Genomic DNA, 21,211 nt, shown 5'->3' on the forward strand with positions numbered 1-21,211 from the left:
TTCGTCACTCATAATGACAACTTTGTCATCACTACTTGTTCTGAAAAAGAGATGCGCTTTGCATAACCACTGGGCTTCAACTGTTGCAGTTGCACGATTGCCATTTTATATGAATGAAAATGCAGATGGTATTGTAATACTCTTCTACTGAGCGGCCAGACAAGTGCAGAGCTGCAGCTTATTTACGTTTAGGCTGCTGAGGACTAACTTCCACAGCGTATCTCACTCTCTTGGCGCTCTCTGGTGTCCGAGCTGACATTGGACAGCCTGTTGACTTTTTTCAATGCTATACTAGTAGCTCTAAAGTTACCTACTCACAGCAAAATGGTTTTTTGAGTTGGGACTTTTCCCCTTGGACCCATATTGAAAAGTGTACTGAACAGCTACACAGGAATTTCCACTTTTAAAAACACTTCTACTACAAATACATGTTTCTCAGCTATCCCACGGCTCCATGGCTACTAAAAATGTTCACACGTTGGCTTTGTAACGCCCCTATTCCCACCACCCTACGCCACTCATTCGCTCGACAGGGCGGCAAAGAAAACCGTCAGATCATTTTGCCGCTCCCTGTATGTATAATTTCACTCAATTTATCACAGTTAATGAATTAGCGTAAGCCTTGAAAGTAACCGTCGATTTCAATGGGTTTCACCTAGTTTATATATATTGTTATATGATGAGATTTAAATTTTGATGTAGCTTGGAATTGCCATACCTTTAGAACGATATGCTCTTTGACATATGATGCTATTTGAGATATTTTAGTGTGTACTATAAAACTGGCCTATATTAACATTTTTTTAATGTTTGTTTTTGTGATTTATTATTGTAATATTACGTATCAAAGTAAAGCTTATTAGATCATAAGGAATGCAAAATTTTAATCAGAATAGAGATACTGTAAAACCTTGACAAAGGTGGTGTTGAACTACAGCCTAACCTTGATACAACAAACCTAGATATAAAAGATTCCTTGATACAACAAACTTTTTAAAATCCCCTAGTGGTCTCCATAAGACGCAAAGTTCAGAATCCCCTCTTTCTAACAGTATCAAAATTATTACACTTCTGAATCATTTTCATTGTGTAATAAGCATTTGGAAAAAAAAAATCCAAACCGCCATCGAAACGATCTGCTCAAGTCAAACGTCAACATGTCTCATGGTAAATGCGCGATCGTCAATGTTAGACAGTTAAATCTGTAAATGATTAATTCATCAGCTGATTTATTATTATTAAGTTTGTTAGTAAATATTCTATTTACATTCTATTTACATTGATGTGTTTAAGAATTGAATAAAATGGTTCTTTTGTAATTTGAATATCATTTAGTGTAATTCTATATTGGCGACGATGAGTAAACAAACCAAAAGAAGAAATAGCTATTTCAACGAAGAAGAGAAGTATGAAACTAAAGAAGACACATTACAATCAAAGATAGAGAAGTTCAAATGTCAAAGCTATGATGAGTCTAGTAGGTGGGACGATTATGAAGCACATTTTCTATTATTATGCAAGGTAAAAGGATTGGGAGAAGAATCTCAGAGAGCAGAGGATGCTCGAAGGGATCTTTTGCTTGCATATGTGGGTCCTGCACCATTAAGAAAGATTTCAAACTTTCTACTGCCTTTGAAAGTACATCAGGCTACGTGGGCAGAACTAGTTAATGGTTTCAGGTCAGTATACAAAGCTAGAAAGACTATATTTTCAGCTAGAATGGAGTTTGAAAAATGCATCAGAGAAGATAGTGAAAGCCTTTCAGAATTTGTAATACGTTTGAAAAATTTAGCAGAATTTTGCAAGTATGAGAATAAGTTTGATGAAAGAATTAGAGACAGATTTGCAGGAGGTATACATTTTCCAGAGTTTGAAGTAGAAATTAGACAACGATGGCCTGATGGTGTAAAAGAAAATGGTGACAAGTTGACATCTGAAGATATTTTTGAACTGGCCACTTCAATGGAAAGAGTTCGTTATGAGATATTCAAGAATAACGGTAAAGAGTTGGAAGTATCGCATGTAAGAAGAAACAATAAGGGGTCTAAGAGAGAAGTGAAATATAACGAAAAGACGAATCATCCATGTAGTAGATGTGGAACAAACCATGAATTTGGTAAATGCCCAGCCTATCAAAAACAGTGTTTGAATTGTAAAAAAATAGGACATTTTGCAAAGGTATGTCGGCAAAAACGAGTGAATAATTTGCATGAAAAATCAGAAGATGAAGAATCTGAATCAGACTCTCATGACATGAGGATGAACGATGTTACAAAGGAAAGAAGACATATTTGTAAAGCACGTATTTATTTAAAGTTAAATAAGGTAGCTACAAACATGGAATTTGACTCAGGAGCTTGGGCCTCAATGATAGGTAAGCCTCTTTGGGAGAAGATTGGTTCACCACAACTTGACAAGACTAATTCAAAATACATGGCATATGGAAAAAATATTTTAGACATACTTGGTGAATGTCATGTCAATGTTTCAGTAGGTAATGAGACACGTAGATTAAAAGTAGCAGTAGTAAATGGAAATGAGAAACCATTATTTGGTTTACCATGGATATTAGCTTTTAATATGGAACTTCCTCCTGACGTAACTATTAGTAAAGTGAGATGTAAGCAAAATCTAAAACAACAAAAGATGGATGATGTGAGGGTTAAGGAAGTACTAAAAGACTTTGAAGATGTATTCTCTGAAGGACATGGGAAAATAAAGGGTTATAAAGCACGAATTCACGTTCAAGAAGATGCAAACCCCCAACATTTTTCTGCGTGCAGGGTTCCATTTCCCTTGAAAAAACGAATTGAGAGTGAACTTGCAAGACTTGTCAATGAGGATATCATTGAAGAGGTAGATCCTGCTACTACAGCTATTCCGTGGGCCACTCCAACAGTCAACGTAGAGAAGGACGATGGTTCAATAAGAATTTGTGGAGATTTTCAAGTCACGTTGAATCCAAATTTGGTCCCAGAAAATGCTATTATTCCAACATTTGAGGAACTAACAAATAAAGTTGCAGGTGGACAGGAGTTTTCCAAGATAGACCTACGAGATGCTTACCTACAAATGGAGGTTGCAGAAGAACACCGAAAGTATTTAGTAATAGCAACGCATAGTGGTTATTATAGATACAAACGTTTACCTTTTGGGATATCATCCAGCCCAGGTATTTTCCAGAGATATATGGAAAGACTCTTAGCTGGAATACCACAGGTTGGAGTTCTTCTGGATGATATTATAATAACTGGAAAGAATAAGAACGAACATCTAAGAAATTTAAGAGAGGTTTTGAAGCGAATGAAAGAAGCTGGTATAAAATCAAAATCTAGCAAATGCAAATTTTTTGAGGAGTCAGTAACTTGGGACATACAATCGACCAAAATGGAATACATCCTACTGAAGAAAAAATAAAAGCCATACGAGAGGCACGGTCACCTACTAATGTCAAGGAACTCCGATCATTTTTAGGTTCTATTAACTACTATGAACGATTTATTCCGGGACTTCATGCCATTTGTAATAAACTGACTGGAACTAACTCTAAATGGAAATGGTCTGAACAAGAAGAGGTGACGTTTAAAAGAGTAAAGGAAATTCTATCAAGTAAAGACACAGTAGTACCATATGAAGAAATGAGACCATTGCTAATGGTCTGTGATGCATCAGAAAATGGATTGGGAAGTTTACTAATGCACAGTCATTTTCAACATGACTGGCGGTCACGGTATGATTGTCGACTTGTCCCAGCGCCATCTTAAACATCTCCTGAGGTCACGGAGACATGGTCATCCCCTTCTGGGTTCGCGGAATTATCATGAATATCTCTCGCAACAGCGGTGGTCCTAATTCATAGTAACTACTAACCCATTTAAGCTATGGCTGGTGAATTTTCAAGTCAATAGATAAAGTGTTTGAATATAAATCTGAAAGAAAATATCCCCACTTAGCATTGGCTGGTTTTGCCTTGAAGCTGCTTAGCCCAACTCACCACTTCTTGCACTAGACTGATAAGTTCTAGTAGACGTCTACGTAAATGAGCAATTTCATCTTTGATCTGGTTGGCATGAGACTCGTAGACCTCCTCGAGAGGTTTGAACGTGTGGCTCGTATGTGTGCCACCCCACAGAGCACATTGGTGGCAAATACAACAACGACACGTCCAGCAGTAAACTGACAGCTTTTCTTGATGTGACCGGCATCTGCAATCATTTCACTGGAATAAGCCAAATGGTTAGTCTAATGAAATTTCTTTAATTTGCTAGATTTTGTTGTTACATAGATTTTGTAAAACAGTTTTATAGAAACTATTTTAAATTTGATTTTTGCCATCATAAAACCATTGACTATTGAATAGTCAAAGATAAAACTAAAACATACTTCATATAAATTTGTTAGGGTTTTCTTTTAATTATTGATATTACTATCTACAGTATCTACCAATAGAGTAGGCCTACGTAGTAGTTTTGTTTATAAACGTGGTGTGGAATAAGTATGTTATTGTCGCTATTGTTTAAGTGCTCTACATTGTTGTACAATGGCCATTTTGTAAGGGTGAAAAGAATTTCAACATGCTTCAGGAAGAATTGTCACAATGCAAACTGTGTCTTACTGACTAATTACTGAAGCGCAGTTCAGCAGAATGTCAATCAGCAGGTTGACTAAAGCTCTTACCGCATTAAGAGTTTTTTTTATCAAGCGTTCTTGTTGTTTATTTTTCACATTTTCTTAAGTGTTCATTAAGTAGTGAGTACCTGTTGGTTTCTTATTTATAACTGTCTCTCGTAAACAAAATTATTCAATCCAATGTAAAATCATGTTACAATGGGCAGTGTTGGGGAAGCTACTTTTAAAATGTAGCTACAACTACTGCTACATTTCCAAAAAAGTAGCTAAGCTACAGCTACAGCTACAGTTCAGAGAAAGTAGCTAGCTACAACTACAGCTACAATGAAATGTAGCTATAGCTACAATTTTAGCTACTTTTCCAAAGACGTTACTTTTATTCCACGCACATAGGTAAATGTAAAATTAATTGTAAATATAAACCTAACATTACAACAACAGAACCAAAATAAGTTAGTTGGGTGTTCCATCATATTTAGTACTTATTTTTAAATATTGTATTATTTTTGAGCATCTTATATGTAAATTTCATTAAGTTCAAAGGACATACAACCAAACTATATTTTAAAAGCCCATTTTATTTCTTTAATATACATTCATTTATAGATGTCTTTTATATACCATTAAAAACAATAAAACTGTAAAACGATTATTTAAAAATACTTTTTTGTGTTACAGAGCCTAGCCTACTGAAATTGGAGTTTATTGCCTTTCTTATTTTTTTAATGTTAAAAACAACATTGCTATAACTTTTAACCATAGTAATATGTTACTTGTTCTAAGAATAACACTTTTCAATGTCAAGAAATCGTCCTTTGTCATTATGCATAGGCCAAATTGTGCTTTTACAAACGTTGGTGCAGAAAACAGTATTCATTAACTTATCCTGAAATCGGCTTTTAATTTAAACAAGTTGAAAATTGTTAAGTAAAAATTACATTTAGGCGTACTTGGCTTTGTAACAAGTTGGCTATAGTAGGCTTGTTCTTACAAGGACTAAACAGATATATTCCTATTAATTGAACTTGGTGTTTGTATTACAGTAATCCAATAGCATAGCCTAGGAATAGTCCTTGACAAGAGCTATTAGCAGGAGCAAACTACTGTATGCTACTTTTTCAATGCAAGTTTCATGTTATGGAGATTTTTTCGTTACAATTATTATGTATTCTAGGCATATCTTAAATCTCATCAAGAAATTTCCTCTACGTTCATTTAGTAAACCTTTGAAAAATCTTTGTAATCTAACCAAGGAGGGGTTTGTGATGATGAACCACAATCAACAGCTGAAGCAAAGGTTGATAGACCAGCTTTTTCATTATTTTAAGGTTTAGTGTTGGTTTTCATTAAAACCCAAGTTTAAACTAAATTGATACAATAAAGAAACTAAATTGATAACTAATTTCCCTGTCAATCACTTGCAAGCATTCAATAGCTTCTCTTGTCACCGGTAACGTTCAAACGGCGTCTGCATCTAGCGATTTTATTTTATCTGACTGTAATCATAGAGTAGCAAATGAAGGAAATGAGAGCCAAAAATGTGGATAACACTCAGATAATGGCCTCCATGTCCACGCAACGTTGTAATAGGTAATGAAACGACTGTGACCAGGTGTATGAAGCCAAGAAAGTAGGCCTAATTTTCTTGAAAATTTCAGTTTGAAAAAGGTTGTTTCACGTAAGGTTGTGATTAAAATCACTATCTCAAACAATGTTAATGTAGCCAGAAAAGTAGCTTAAATTCCGCTACAACTACTTTAAAAATGTAGCTACAGCTAAAGCTACAAAATCTTAAAAGTAGCGTAGCTACAGCTAACGCTACAAAAAAAGTAGCGCGCTACTGTAGCGTCGCTACTTGTAGCGCGCTATTTCCCAACACTAACAATGGGATACATCGTTATATCTTGCAAGAATGAAAATGAAATGGCTAAGAAACTGACACTGAACTACAACATTGAACTCATTATCATGGGCTTAACAACTTGTCATGAACTTAACACACATTGTTGCTTAATCTATATCTATAAAAGAGGAAGTATGTATGTATGTATATACCCTATGGACTCCAAAACCGCTCGACAGATTGTAATGAAGCTTTCAGGCATTATTGAGCATTATTCAAGGATGTCCAATGTCAGGCTTATGGAACTACAATTTTTACAAATAAATATAATTTAAAAGCAGATGTTTCTTTCACCAATTGTTTTCTAGGTTTGAACAATCAATCACAACATTCTGTATTAGTCATGATTTGAAATAGTGCCACACTGTTTCCACAGAATGCAGCACAGAAATTATTTTACTTTTGTATAAGTCCAAATTTATTAAACCTCAATCGTAGCACACCTGTGTACTCAACGACATTTAAATTAAATTCTCCACTATTAAGTATGTAGACATAAAAATAAAAACCTTTATTGAAGTATTATCCTACTATATAATATTATAAATGAGAAAGTTTGGATGTATGTATGTTTGTGACTAGTGAACGCGAAAAATACTGGTTGTAATTTCATTGGTGAGGTAGCCTCTGGATCACTAAATTTAAGCTAAAAAGTTTTAAGTTACCTGGCTTCGTCAAGTGATCCTTCTTTAGTATTTCACTACTATAGTTTCGGACTTGGAAATAAGTCCATCTTCAGGTTAACAAAAACGTCAATAGGTCATCTAACCAATTTGGTTAGATTCGTCGATACACTTAAAACACATACACGAACACGAAAAACACAAAAACCGAATATAATACTGTAAAAAGCTGGCCAGTCCTCCGTGATTAATTACACTGGCCAGCTTTTTACAGTATTATATTCGTTTTTTGTGTTTTTCGTGTTCGTGTATGTGTTTTAAGTGTATCGACGAATCTAACCAAATTGGTTAGATGACCTATTGACGTTTTTGTTAACCTGAAGATGGACTTATTTTCAAGTCCGAAACTATAGTAGTGAAATACTAAAGAAGGATCACTTGACGAAGCCAGGTAACTTAAAACTTTTTAGCTCACATTTCCGATTAACATAGGCATATTGTTATCTCTAAACTCCTTTCAGGCTCCGCCCCAGTGGCTCTGGAGTTTCCCATGTTAATCTTATGGGAATTCACATCTAAAAGGAATTAAAAAAGTTTTTCAGCTGATTCGACCAAACAAGTTGGTTCTATGATATTCAATAGCATTAAAAAGTTATAAGGTTTACCAACAGGGTGCAGCACTATTATATTTTTTTGCAATTATGATAACAGCTAATTTGAAGTAAGCAGCATCAAAAAGCTGTGATACACAATAAGAACTGTCAAAGTGGGATTGTTTACAGTAATGTTTATGTTTTCAATTTAATACATAATTTGTGATATTGCGTGAATGTTTGATCATTTATTTTTTTTTTAGGTACAGTGATAGAACAGAATGGCTATGGTACCACCTAGGTAATACTATAGCATACCGTAAATATAAAGAACCAAATTATCTCAAGCCTTATCCTCCCACATTGCAAACGCAAAGCTAGAGTATAACTGCAATAAGCATTTTATACTTTTACGCCAACCCCGTACGAAGAACGGGTACTCGGCTAGTAAACAATAAAAGGGACGGCAATATTTTTATCTTTTGTTCTATACCCACACAATCTAACATAAATTATTAAGTGAATAATAATTGTGCGTGCTATCTCAGGTATTCAAATGCCTCCTAATTTGTCATCAACCCACCACATTACTGTCATTAAAAGAAGGAACTTCAATAAGACTAATGCGAAACTTAAATACACCCAAGCTGAATGTCATATAATTCCTTTTAGTCCAGGACCTGACTAGGGTTCTGTGTGCATGTCGTGTATAGAGAATTTTGCTTTTGCATTTCAATATAGGTGTCTTAGGAAGTGTTTTCCACTCGGGTGTCAAGTTCGCACCTGGTACGTTTTCGAGCTATGACGTCATCAAGATGGCGACTCGGCAATTTTAAAATGCGTATATTTCGCAAACCGTTAAACGGATCGGGATGATTCTTTAGTATTATTTCTTAAGTAGGTAGGCCGTGTATTCTAGGGAAAAGTACCGGTATCAAGGATCGTCGTCGAAAAGGTTGTTATGAATAATTGGGTAGGCGTACGTACCCAAGAGATGGGCTATGGGCCTATTGGCTGTATGGTCCAGCGATTGCATCACACGGTGAGTAGGTACTATTCACTATATATATATAGTCAATGGTAGGAACAGAAAATGACACATTAGAAAAGCGAGTTTAGCATCATCCGTAAACCTCTGTTACAATCACCCACTGCAGTTGTGATTTTTTACTTTACACTTTACACAACCGCCATTGAAGTGCCGTCAATGAGTGGAAACCATGTTTCTAAGCTATTGGCGACGATCATTATTAAATTACGTTTCCCAGCCGTATACAACACTGATTCAAGGTCTTCTTTCTGGTTATCAAAACTCAAGAACAATTTAAACACAAAGAATCTCTGGTTCCTGAACTGGATGATGCCTAGTTATTTAATTTCATTTACGGTTACACTATTACACTATATTATTGCACTTTCGATTAATTAAATCCGTTATGTAAGAAAAACAATTTAATCTCACTTGGTTGGGATTTGCATTCAAAACGTGATTGAAAAAGGTTGCGGTATTTGTAAACAACATTTGTAAACATATCAGTGACAGCTAGGAAAAATAATCTTGATCCGAACAGCTGTTTGTTATTTCATAGATGATTATGCAATAAAAATTGGACAAAAACTTGACATAAATCGCACAAAACTACATTTTTGAACGTTCGTAATATTATTTACAAAGTAGTGAGGCCATATTTTAATGGCTAAAGACAATCTCGCCAATCCAGTGAATACATTAAAATTACTTGGATCTTGATAGGTACTGTACTCTCGTTTTCCAGGAGAAGATAGCGTAAAATGCCATCTTGAGTGTTACAGACCTGCAACACAACGCAACGTTCTGTCTGAAAGACAGACAGACAGACAGAAATTGAGATAAGACTCGTTTCTGCTTATTTAATGTATAAGACGTAAAAATAACCTAAAAATATATCATTCTGAGCAATGTACAGACAAAACTCTAATTTTATTTATATAGACAATCCGTGGTAATGATCAGGATGAACAAGACAGGAACTTGAGCAATTTTATGACAGCTGTTTCCAAATATAATCTTACTTTGAACAAACATAAATGCAAGTTTTCTACAGCCATGATCCATCTATTAGTTTATGTCATCAGTCATAAATCAATAAGACTAGATCCAGATCGTCTGCAACCACTTTGAGATCTTCCCATTCCAACCAACTCAAACTCTCTGTGAGCTCTTGGTATGGTCTCACACTATTCACAATTCATTCCTAAGTTTTCTGAGAAGGTGAGCTGTTTAAACAAAAGTTCATTTCCAACAAATGAAGAAGCTAAATGTGTATTCCAAAGACTTAAAGAAGACATTGTTAATGCAGGAACTTCTTCGATTGACTGTGATGGGTTGTTAACAGTTGAAACTGATGCATCAAATCATGCAATAGGAGCAGCTTTGACAATTGATGGTAGACCCGTAGCGTTTTTCTCTAGAACACTAACAAACTCGGAACAGAAAAATTCATCTATTGAGAAAGAAGCATATGCAATAGTTGAAGCGTTAAGACTCTCACTTTCGCCTTATAACAGAGCAACAATCTGTAGCATTCATGTTCAGTGATCGGAATGCAAGCAACATCAAGGATGATAAAATAATGAGATGGATAATTGAGTTATCTTGTTATAAGTATGAGATTATTTACAGAGCTGGAAAAGAGAACAAAACAGCAGATGCTTTATCCAGGGTGGGTTCATCGATGGAAGGAAGTTTATCAAACCTTGTATCACTACACGACGCTTTAGGTCATCCAGGAGTGTCTCGAATGTATCACTGGACTCGGAGTAAAAACTTGCCTTAATCAATGGATGAGATCAGAAAAGTAAAGTTTTTGTTTACTATGATGTTAGTTATGTTTCATATTGTTAGTTCTATATCATGCTAGATTCTATGTTCAATAAAGCATAACTAAAGGTAATTTTGTTTATTCATTCAATCTACAACACTGTGCAACGGAATTAGACTGACGATTAAAAAAATGACACCAAACTTGATCGCAGCAACAATCATCTGTGGTAAGTTTAAAGGTGAATTAGTAATCTTAATCCCTAGAATACCAATGATTTCATCCTAATTCATCTGCAGAAGAATTTTATTTTGCTCTTACCCTGTGTCTATGTCTAACATCCAAACACAGAAACCTTGCCTAAAATGGTACCTATCTTGACAAATTATTTGCAGTGGCCTATATTACGGACCGTGGCCCACTGGGTTGGTAATATTATTCAAAATAACACAACATTTTGGCTGTAAATATGGCCCAATGAATAACGACAGAAAGGTCATATTCCTTTTAAACTAGATCACATCATCCTTTATAAGATACATTGGTTAACAATGCATGTAAACAAAATATGTACAGTTTCACTCAATTTATCGCAGTTAGATGAATTGGCGTAAACCTTGAAAGTAACCGTCGATTTTGATGGGTTTCACCTATTAGTTGTTTAACATTTGAGGAACTCTTTGAATAGACTAGCCAAAGGTTTAATAAAAAAATAATGTCAAGCTTAAAATTAAATAACAGGATTTATAGAATTTAATTATAAATAAAACATTAAAAATGTACAAAACATGTAATTTTAGTCAATAACAAGGTCTTCATTAAAATTTCACAACAAAAAACGATATATATATATATATATATATAATATCTAACATTTAAAAATCAACAAGATTAACATGGAGAAGGAACTTTTTTTCTATTGATCTTTCCAAAACCCCATTTGTTGCAGGTTCTATAGAGGCGGTAGGCAACAGGGTCTTGAGCTTTAAATGATTTTTGCCTGTCAGAATATGATTTTGAGTCAAACTTTTGGTTCATTTTTTGTGACAAATCAGGATACAATAAGTCAAGTCTTGATCGAATTTGACGTCCAATGAAGAGATGTGAAGGAGACTGTCCTGTAAGTAGTACTATGTGGAACTCTTCGATAGGCCAATAAATATCTCTGCAATTTCAATTCAATTGAGCCTTCCTCAAAGTGCATGGTTCTGATGGTATCTTTCAAGTCTCGTACATAGCGTTCTACTTGGCCATTAGTAGCAGGATGGTAAGGTGTTGATCTCTTGTGCCTAATTCCGTTTGATTTAAGATTTTTTTCAAACTCTAATGAAACAAATTGTCTTCCGTTGTCTGACACTAATATGTCAGGGATTCCAAAAGAGCCAAAGAATTTCCACAAAGCCTCAATGGTTTTATATGAATTTATACTTGTAAGTGTTATAATCTCTGGCCATTTACTGTAGGTATCCACAATTAGGAGAAAATAATGGCCATAAAATGGTAGAACATATTTTAATGTATTTATCAAAGTATAGTTTAACCAACTTTTATTCAGCATAATTTAAAAACAAAGTGAAGAAGTAAGAAGTGTAACCAGCTGATATAATAGTTATAAAATAAATATAAGCAATAAGTAAATGTAGACATTTAGGATGTAACAATATGAAAGAGGGTGGTATATCTTACTGACCTGTCCCTGTCTCCATCATCAACTCTAGGCTGAGATACTCCTGCTGCTTGTAGAGTGTCAAGTTGTTGAGTCACTTCTTCTACCCAGCGACAGTTGACTAACTCGTGGAGGTGTAGAGAAGCTCGACAATGTGGACACTGGGATCTGCACAATATTATTGCTTTAGATCAACTACAGGAAACCAAAGCCTGCCAACCAAATAAAGCAAAGTTAAGGTTACAATAGTAGGCCTACCTATGATACTGTCAAACAATCTTGTGTAGGTAGTCCCACTACAACTGTGTGGTACTAAATATGAGAATATCATCAGGTTCAAACACATCAAGCTCCCTTATCCCAGGAAGTAGGAGTCGTCATAGTGGTTGGACAAGATTACTCGATATAGGGGATAATAGTTCTGTCTGATCCCTCTCCCATCAAAACTTAATCTCAAAAGTACTGAGGCATTCCAAGTACATCTGGGGGTTTAATTGGCATAAAACTATTACCGTATGCTAAATTCCAATGAAAAACAGACAGAATCTCAATTTTTTTAGAAGTAGTATCGAAAAAGATAAAAATCATTGTCACACAGCCATTTTTAAAGTAATACAGTCGAACCTCATTAGTACAAACCTCAGTAAAACAAATTCCTTAATAAGAAATTTTTTTTTAATCCCCCAGAAGTTTTCATAAAGGTCAATGCTAAAAACACCTCTAGGCCTATACAAAATAGAAATTAGGTTAAAAACCACCATTTATGACGAATTTGTTTGTGACATGGGCTAAGACTGATTAACCTCCATACAATGAGTATTCTTAGCAAAAACCTCTACAAGACGAATGCAACCTCTATAAGACGAATTTCATGATTATAACCTCTAAACAGAAGCTAGTCTCAACATAAATCCCCCGTCCATCAATCTTTTTTCCTCAGTCATTGTTTGGCACGAGGAGAAACCTCTACAAGACAAATAAATTCAGTATTAAACCTCGATAAAGACCTCTTTATTAAGAATACCTGGATAATAAAATTTTTTCCACTGCCCCATGAAATTTGTCTTATAGAGGTTCGACACATGATGTTGTTTGTATCATATTTTTATCTGCTGTCTGTGTGTTTTGTCTGCTCTGCATTGGTAAGAGTAAGTGGAACAACGGGTTTTAATGACTATAGGGGAGAAAAATTCTGTGCGAGTAGCACTTAAACTAAGCAAGATCATAAAAGAGTATCTTATTTTTGTTTCTGAGTCGTGGTTAGGTGCTCGACCCACATTCGGGTAGAAGATAACAATAATATCCTTTTATTGTTATCTTCCAAAAGTGACCAATAAATACATAAGGCCCATGTTACATTTCTAAAAAATGTAATTCACGTAGAGAAAAGCCCGTTAGACTGATTTGTACCATATCAGATTTATACCTTCCCATAGTTAGTTACTATGACCAAAGACAAATAGAATAAATATAGACTGTCAAAAGAAGGTTCCGCAACGTGCCGCTAGAGCGTGCTCGGTGTTCGATTCGCTGCAGTCTTCGACTCCTCGGCGTCTGCTACCAGCACTTCCACACTTGCGCTGCAGCGGTAACGCCATAACTAGATGGCACTCCTAGTGGTGGATGCCAGAACATATGCTAACCGCAGCACTGCTGTCGGTCTATATTTAATTATTTTTTGTCTATGCTATGACTGTGCTAAATTTCATGCTGATCTCTCCAGCCTTTCCGGAGGAGTATGTGAAAAACAAAAGCTGGAGTGTATATAAAAGTGTTTTTGATAAGTTGATTTAAATTAAGTTTTGTTAGATGTTATTTTGAAAGTTTTAACTGAAAATAACTTAAAACTCACTTCAGCACAATTAATATTCCCCTTCAATGGTATATAATCGACCCCTCAACCCCAATACACATTTTTATATTTACAAACACAAACAGACATAACAAGAAAGAAGTCTATCACACATATAGCCTACAATAGAAGAAAGAATTTCAAGTATTTTGAACATATGATGACAAGAACAAAACAACAGTTTCAAGAGTTATGGAATAATGAAGAACTGAAATAAAGTGAGTGTTTGTTATTTTCAGTTTTTCAAATATTTACATCTAACAAAACTTAATTTAAATTAACTTATCAAAAACAAAAAGCTTTGATTACTTCTCAATTAAGTGTAGTCTTACCTCTGTTCTGTAAGCCAGCGCCGTATGCAGATGTAACAACACAGTTTGCTACAATGAGGGCAAAGATGGGCATCCCTCAGCTTCTCCATACAGATAAAACATCGGAACACCTCAGCCAGCGTCTTTAACAAATTGAGCAGCGTCAAAACAATGTACCAAAGACATAAAGCACAAACCATGCAGTGCAAAAATAAAATAAAATACCAGGTAAACCAAAACAATTAAGTTTGAAGAGCAAACAAATAAAAATTCTAAATGGATTTCTGTGTTATATGGACTTGGTCAAAGTTAGGCCCTTATAAAATGGCCTTATAGTTAGGCCCTTACGTGTTAAAACTGGAAAAAGATCCCTGTAGAAGCCTTAAAAATAAACAATTTTGTTTTCAAATGATGGTGGTGCTTAGAACCTAAGATTTTGCTAACATACGAATTAAATGTCTAGTTTAAATACTGTAACATTTGTGAATATGAGTACAATAAAAGTGTTTCAATGGGAGTACAAGGTCTTTAGAGTCTTAATTTACTTACGGTAACAAACAGCTCAAATGTATGTACATGTTTGGATATAAAATTAAAAGATGGACCTGATTTACTTACTTTTAGCTGACGACCATCTAGGTTCCAGCTTCTCACTTCATAGAAGTTAAAGAATTCAAGGAATAAAGAGATTTTCAAAAATTTTCAAGATTATGGAGATCAATAGGATTATGGGATTTGATTTTTTTTTTTAAACCTGTTAGAACATTAAAAATTGTATTTTGGAGTGATGTTTGAGTCTAAGGGTACATGGAAAGACCTACCAAGCAAGATAATAAACCCATGGCACTATTTAAATAAGTAGTCTTAATTTTAAATTGAATTAAAATTATTTTGTAAATTTCACTATAAATTATTATATTTTTTATCAGTTATTCTAGTAATTTTGAATTGAATAATTAATCCTATTGCTCAAAAACCGCTTTAATTATTCTGAGTAAATCATATTTATAAATTTTTGGAGCTTTGTCTCCAGACAAAAACTTTTTTTAGTGAATTTCCCTTAGGGAATAAGCTATTACCGTAGGTCTCATGGTAAGACATGGACCCATGACCGATTTACTTTTTTTTGAGGTCCCCAGAGGCCAAATATACAGGGTGTTTGTGAACTCTCTCAAAAAACTTTGCAGGACTGTTCCTTGGTTTAATACAAGAATATTTTACATTAAGGGTCGCCGGACCCTCATTTTCCGGCTATCTGTCTGTGTGTGTTTTCTATAAATATCCTTTGTTCATTATTGTTATCATTGTTCATTATTATTGTCATCATTGTTAATTATTTAAAAATGTAATAACTCAGCTGTTTGTTGTTTGAATTTGTCATTAAATTTACAAAATTTTGTTATTCTTGTGTTTATATTGTAACTCTAATGGTTTTCATGTAATTTGACGTCAAAGATTTTAGATGGCCGCCATTTTGAAACTGCTTTATTCAACAAAATGAAATTTTACATGCTTGTGTACCACAGCAAGATTCACAAATGTATCAAATTTAAAGTTTTACCTCAATTCAAACGTGAGTTATAACGTTATTTATAAAAAACATATACATACGGACAGCCAGAAAACGAGGGTCCGACGACCCATGTTTATAATGTAAAATATTCTTGTATTAACCCAAGGAACAATCCTGTGAAGTTTTTCGAGAGAGTTCACAGACACCCTGTATATAGTATGTGTCCGTTAGCACAATAACTCGAGTAAAAATGATCCGATTTTGATTAAATTCGTTATAAACGTTTAAACTAACATTTATTTTAACGATTCCAGCATGATCGGACCATGGGAACGGTGCAACAAATCCACGGGGGTTTATGGGGGGCTTTATGGGGTAAAAATGGGGTTTTTTCCCCAAAAAAAATTGGAAATTTCTTACTAAATTATTTTGTAGAGCTTTAAAAAAGAAATAATTTAGTATATTGACGCGCTGACAGTAATGACAAAAAGCCAAATGGCAATATGGCGGGGGCGCCGTTAACTAAAACGCGTATTACTTGAGAACAATTTGAGATAGAACAGTGCAACAAGTGTCAGTTTTTACTCATAAACCATCCAAGATACTGATTTAAACATAGTAACCACTTTTAAAGCTCATTTTTTTTTTTAGTAAGCTGGCACTTGTTGCACAGTACTATCTCAAATGATTCTCGAGTTATACACGTTTTAGTAAATGGCGGCGCCGCCATATTGCCTCTCCCCTCCCCCAGGGATGTCGACCAAGCTGAGGGGCGACAACATGCGTTTTCATGATCACTATAGTGCCTATAACAACAATCAGAAATAAAATTGCGTCAGCCTTTCCATGCATACTCAACCCCCTTCAGATCCTGGACTATCAGGACCAAATTGATAGGCCTACATTAACCAATTTACAAACGTTCATGTTAATGAAGAAAACTTGCACCATGAAATAGAATGTAGATGTAATGTCGAGGATAAGTATTTAAATCTTACAACAAAACTTCAAGAGTTGATTGAGAATGAATGTTCCAACACTAGGCCTACACCACTTCACCCAATTAGCAATCCATCTGAGGCGACCAATAGTTCAATTCCTGGGTCCTCATTGTTGGGTAGTATAAAGTTTACACCTTTTCACCCAGAGGAAACGGTTACAAATTTCATAAAGAGACTTGAAATATTCCTACACCTTAAAAATCTTAAGTACAGATGTTAATGCTAAAGTTTACATGCTACTAAACGCTCTTACACCCCAGTTACACCAACAACTTAATGATTTATGTGCACCTGAAAACCCACTTACAAAAGACTACAGTGAGTTAGTTCAGATACTAAAGGATTTTCTAGAACCACAGCCAAGTCAATGGGCTTTACAACACAAGTTTATTTCTCGTACTCAACAAGAACATGAATCCATAAATGAATTCTCAATAGCACTTAAGAAATTAACTAGCAACTGTGACTTTAATTGTGATTGTGGAAAGTCGGTTGCAGAGATGTTTCTTAAATTTCAGTTTATTCGTGGTATGAATGACATAGATATTCGAGCTTCTTCAAGGACGAGAGAAATGGACGTACAAAGACATTGTTAACGAAGCGTCCGCAATGGAACTATCTAAATCTGAGAGCAAAACTGTATGTCGCAAAACAATGGAACACCTTGATTTAAACAGGGTGGATTCTAATAGTAGTGATAGGAACAAGCCAAAGAAAATGTTGTAAAAAATTATATGTCAATATCTGGGACATATAATTGATGCTCAAGGTATTCATAAAACAAAGGAAAAGGTCTCTTCCATCTTAAACAGCAAAAGACCAGAAAAGGTAACAGAATTTTGCAAATTTCTTGGATTAATAAACCATGTACTACAACAAATTCATAAAAGATTTAGCAACAACCCTACACCCACTCAACCAACTACTTAAGAAAGACGCACGCTACAATTGGACCTCAAAATGGGAGAATAGTTTTCAAAGGGTCAAATCAGAACTATCAAGTGATCGCGTCCTTGTACATTATAATCCTGATTTGCCTCTGGTACTAGCAACGGATGCCTCTCTGGTGGGTCTTGGTGCTATTCTTTCACATCCTTACAGCGATGGAAGTGAGAGACCGATACGTTTTGCCTCACGTAGTTTGACAAAATGTGAACAGCACTACCGCCAAATCGACAAGGAAGACACTGGCATCTACTGGGGGCTTAAGAAGTTTTTCCCGTACTGTTATGGACGGAGATTTACTCTGATTACTGACCACAAGCCACTCGTATCCATATTCAGCCCCACAAAAACACTAGCGTCAATATCTGCACTCTTTTTATCTGGATTCTACTACAAAATTGAATGCAGAAGAAAATTGGATCATTCTAATGTTGATTTTGTTTCTCAGTTCCCAACTGAGCATGCTTCAACTAAAGACAGGGACAACTGTGACCTTTTTCAACTTAGTCAGCTCGATTCTTTTCAAATTAGTAGTTCCACAATTTCTATGTCAACAACCCACGACAAAGACCTTCAACCAATACAATCCAACCTTGATATAACGAACCTCGATATAACGAATTCCTTGATATAACGAATCTTTTTAAATCCACTAGAACTCTCCATAAGACACAATGTATATTTTACCTCTACATAATGAACAAACCATATCAACGACCTTGCTTTAACGAATTTTTCATCATCCCGTCTAAAACCAGACACCTCAATATAACGAATTTATCATTGCCAGAACCTCTACATAGCGAATTTAACCTCTACTTAACAAATTGTCTGCGTCTTTCCCTCGATACAACAAATCCCCACCCATTATTGTTTTTGAAAAAAAATCTCTTTCTTCATCAAATGAAATGGAGAAGTGACATCAACGCTTGTGCTAACTTTCTTCTGCTCCGTTTTACACATCTCTGTCTGCTGTCGTCGTTGCACGCTACGTTACAATATAGCTGTTTTCATTCACTGAGGACTGATGACAACGTTATGTTTAGTAAGCTGTGATTGGGGGATAAAGTAACTATGGTGACTTGTACAATTTTTGGATGAAGAGAAACCTAAGAAAGGAATAAAATAATTTATAAATAAAAAACTTTTTTAAACAAAACGTTTTTAAACGCTCTAAAAAGTAGAAAATAATTTACAAATAATTTATAAATATGTTGAGAGAGTATAAATACTTGTACGATTTAAAACGAAAAACGTGGGGTGCATGCAATAGATAGTTTACCTTCACCTACTGAACTAATGTATTATTATCAATTAATTGCATGCACCCAACATTTTTCGTTTTAAATCGTACAAGTATTTATACTCTCTCAACATATTTATAAATTATTTGTAAATTATTTTCTACTTTTTAGAGCGTTTAAAAACGTTTTGTTTAAAAAAGTTTTTTATTTATAAATTATTTTATACTTTTTAGTTTTAATGTGTGTGCATGATTAATTAATCATTTATAAATCGATTGACTCTTACATCCTTATATAGTGGGTTATTTACAATTAGCCAATCAAGTGCCTTGTAAACACGATCTGGTGAAATGGTATAATCTCTGGATACATTAAGGTTCTTCAGAGTTTCACTCACTAAAACAATTCCTGTGCTCGACCGAGGAAGCATTTCAGGCAGCTTTTCACTGACTTCAAAGATATCAAGAGCAAATAAAGTTGCATGCCCTTTGAAACCATATTGACCAAACCTGCATGGAAATTTTATCACTTTGAGGTACGGAATGATGCGCTGAAGCAAACGTTGTTCTGGTTTAGTTAGTACCAAAATTTCAGTCGGGATATCACCTGGAAGTAAGTTATTCCAATACGCCTTGGATGGAGCATAACTCTTTGAGCTCAAGTGCGTATTGCATCTATGGCAGACAAGCAACTCATTTTTAGCGGAAAGTTCCGGTGACAGGTATGGCTTCAGTGAAATGGAACAATATTTTCCGACCTGATTAGGGTAGCACTTTTTCTGTCAGATATCACAGCACTTGTCGCAAAAAGTGTTTATGGTTAGATGGAAATCAACTTCCCGTTGAGCGTAGGCCTGACGCTGACGTAGTAGTCTTGCTTCACGTTCCTGACTTGTCTCTCTAGCTCTTGATTCAGAATGTCTCAAACGATCCGATTCTAGTCGAGAAATATGCGCTTCGGTATTCTCGACCGATCTCGCTTGGACCAATAGTTCATTGGCATTCTCGCGTCCGACATTAGCATGTTTGGGTACTTGTGCAGTTCGCTTACGCCATTTTGCTAATCTTGCAGATTTACAAGTCTTCGATTCATGTTGAAGCTTAACTTCTCTTTTTTTCTTCTCCTTCTCTAGCCGTCGCTTGCGTTGGGTGGCTTTCTCCTTCCAATAAGCCGTGGATGGCATTGAGCTCCTCAAGTGAGTATTGCATCGATGGCAGGCAAGCAACACTTTTTTAGCAGAAAGTTCCGGTGACAAGTGGCTCCGGTGAAATAGAACATTGTTTCATAACCTGATTAGGGTAGCACTTTTTCTTCCAGATATCACAACACTTGTCACAAAAAGTGTTTTTGGTTAGATGGAAATCAACATCCCGTTGAGCATAGGCCTGACGCTGACGTAGTAGTCTTGCCGATTTACAAGTCTTCGATTCATGTTGAAGCTTAACTTGTCTTTTTTTCTTCTCCTTCTCTAGCCGTAGCTTGCGTTGGGTGACTGTCTCCTTTTAATAAGCCGTGGATTGAGCATAGGCCTGACGCTGACATAGTGTAGTCTTGCCGATTTACAAACCTCCGATTCCTGTTGAAGCTTAACTAGTCTTTTTTTCTTTTCCTTCTCTAGGCGTCGCTTGCGTTGGGTGACTGTCTCCTTGACCATAATATGAGTTATCATGCAATATTCACAAATAATTGATATTACTAGGAGTACGCTCCGAAGTCACGTATGAGAATGAACGAAGACCATTTCATACATAAAAAAAATGTTATTTAACAGTAGGCCTATCCACATTCATATCAGTTGATCAGCTGCTCAAGCAGTTTTAACTTCATTAAGGCACTAACACCAAATCCATAATACTTTTTCACCAAAGCATTTTCTTTACTGTTCTTTGGACTTGCGTCATTAAAGCAGGACCAGGAATCAGGGAGTTGGTATATGAAAGGGACCTTGGTCCAAGGTCATTAGGCAGGTTTGAGAAAATTCACTAAGGAACTATGTATAATCACTGAATGTATTTCGATGTATTTAAAAGCAGCAATATTGCTCGAAAATGCTAAATAATATTAGGTTTGTCAATCTATAGAAACTCCAACAATTACTTTGTGATGTTTCATTGCTCTACAACATTCAGA

The 21,211-nt window shown here is 35.3% G+C and overlaps 1 protein-coding gene across 2 annotated transcripts in view; it reads right to left on the reverse strand.

Annotated features, from left to right (window-relative positions):
* LOC128994176 (E3 ubiquitin-protein ligase TRIM37-like) overlaps nucleotides 1–21,211 on the reverse strand; it is a 154,782-nt gene that overhangs the window by 102,144 nt on the left and 31,427 nt on the right. For both annotated transcript variants that reach the window (XM_054418650.1, XM_054418575.1), the window contains exons 2-4: nucleotides 14,400–14,521; nucleotides 12,240–12,383; nucleotides 3,995–4,205 (exon numbers count right to left, since the gene is read on the reverse strand). In XM_054418650.1, the coding sequence (XP_054274625.1) occupies nucleotides 3,995–4,205; nucleotides 12,240–12,383; nucleotides 14,400–14,488 (444 nt within the window). In that variant the 5' untranslated portion in view covers nucleotides 14,489–14,521. The remainder of the gene's footprint in view (nucleotides 1–3,994; nucleotides 4,206–12,239; nucleotides 12,384–14,399; nucleotides 14,522–21,211) is intronic.

This window comes from Macrosteles quadrilineatus, unplaced genomic scaffold (genome assembly GCF_028750875.1).
Source record: "Macrosteles quadrilineatus isolate MER2022 unplaced genomic scaffold, UCM_ALF_1.0 Scaffold_1__1_contigs__length_201487025, whole genome shotgun sequence".
Lineage (NCBI taxonomy): Eukaryota > Metazoa > Arthropoda > Insecta > Hemiptera > Cicadellidae > Macrosteles > Macrosteles quadrilineatus.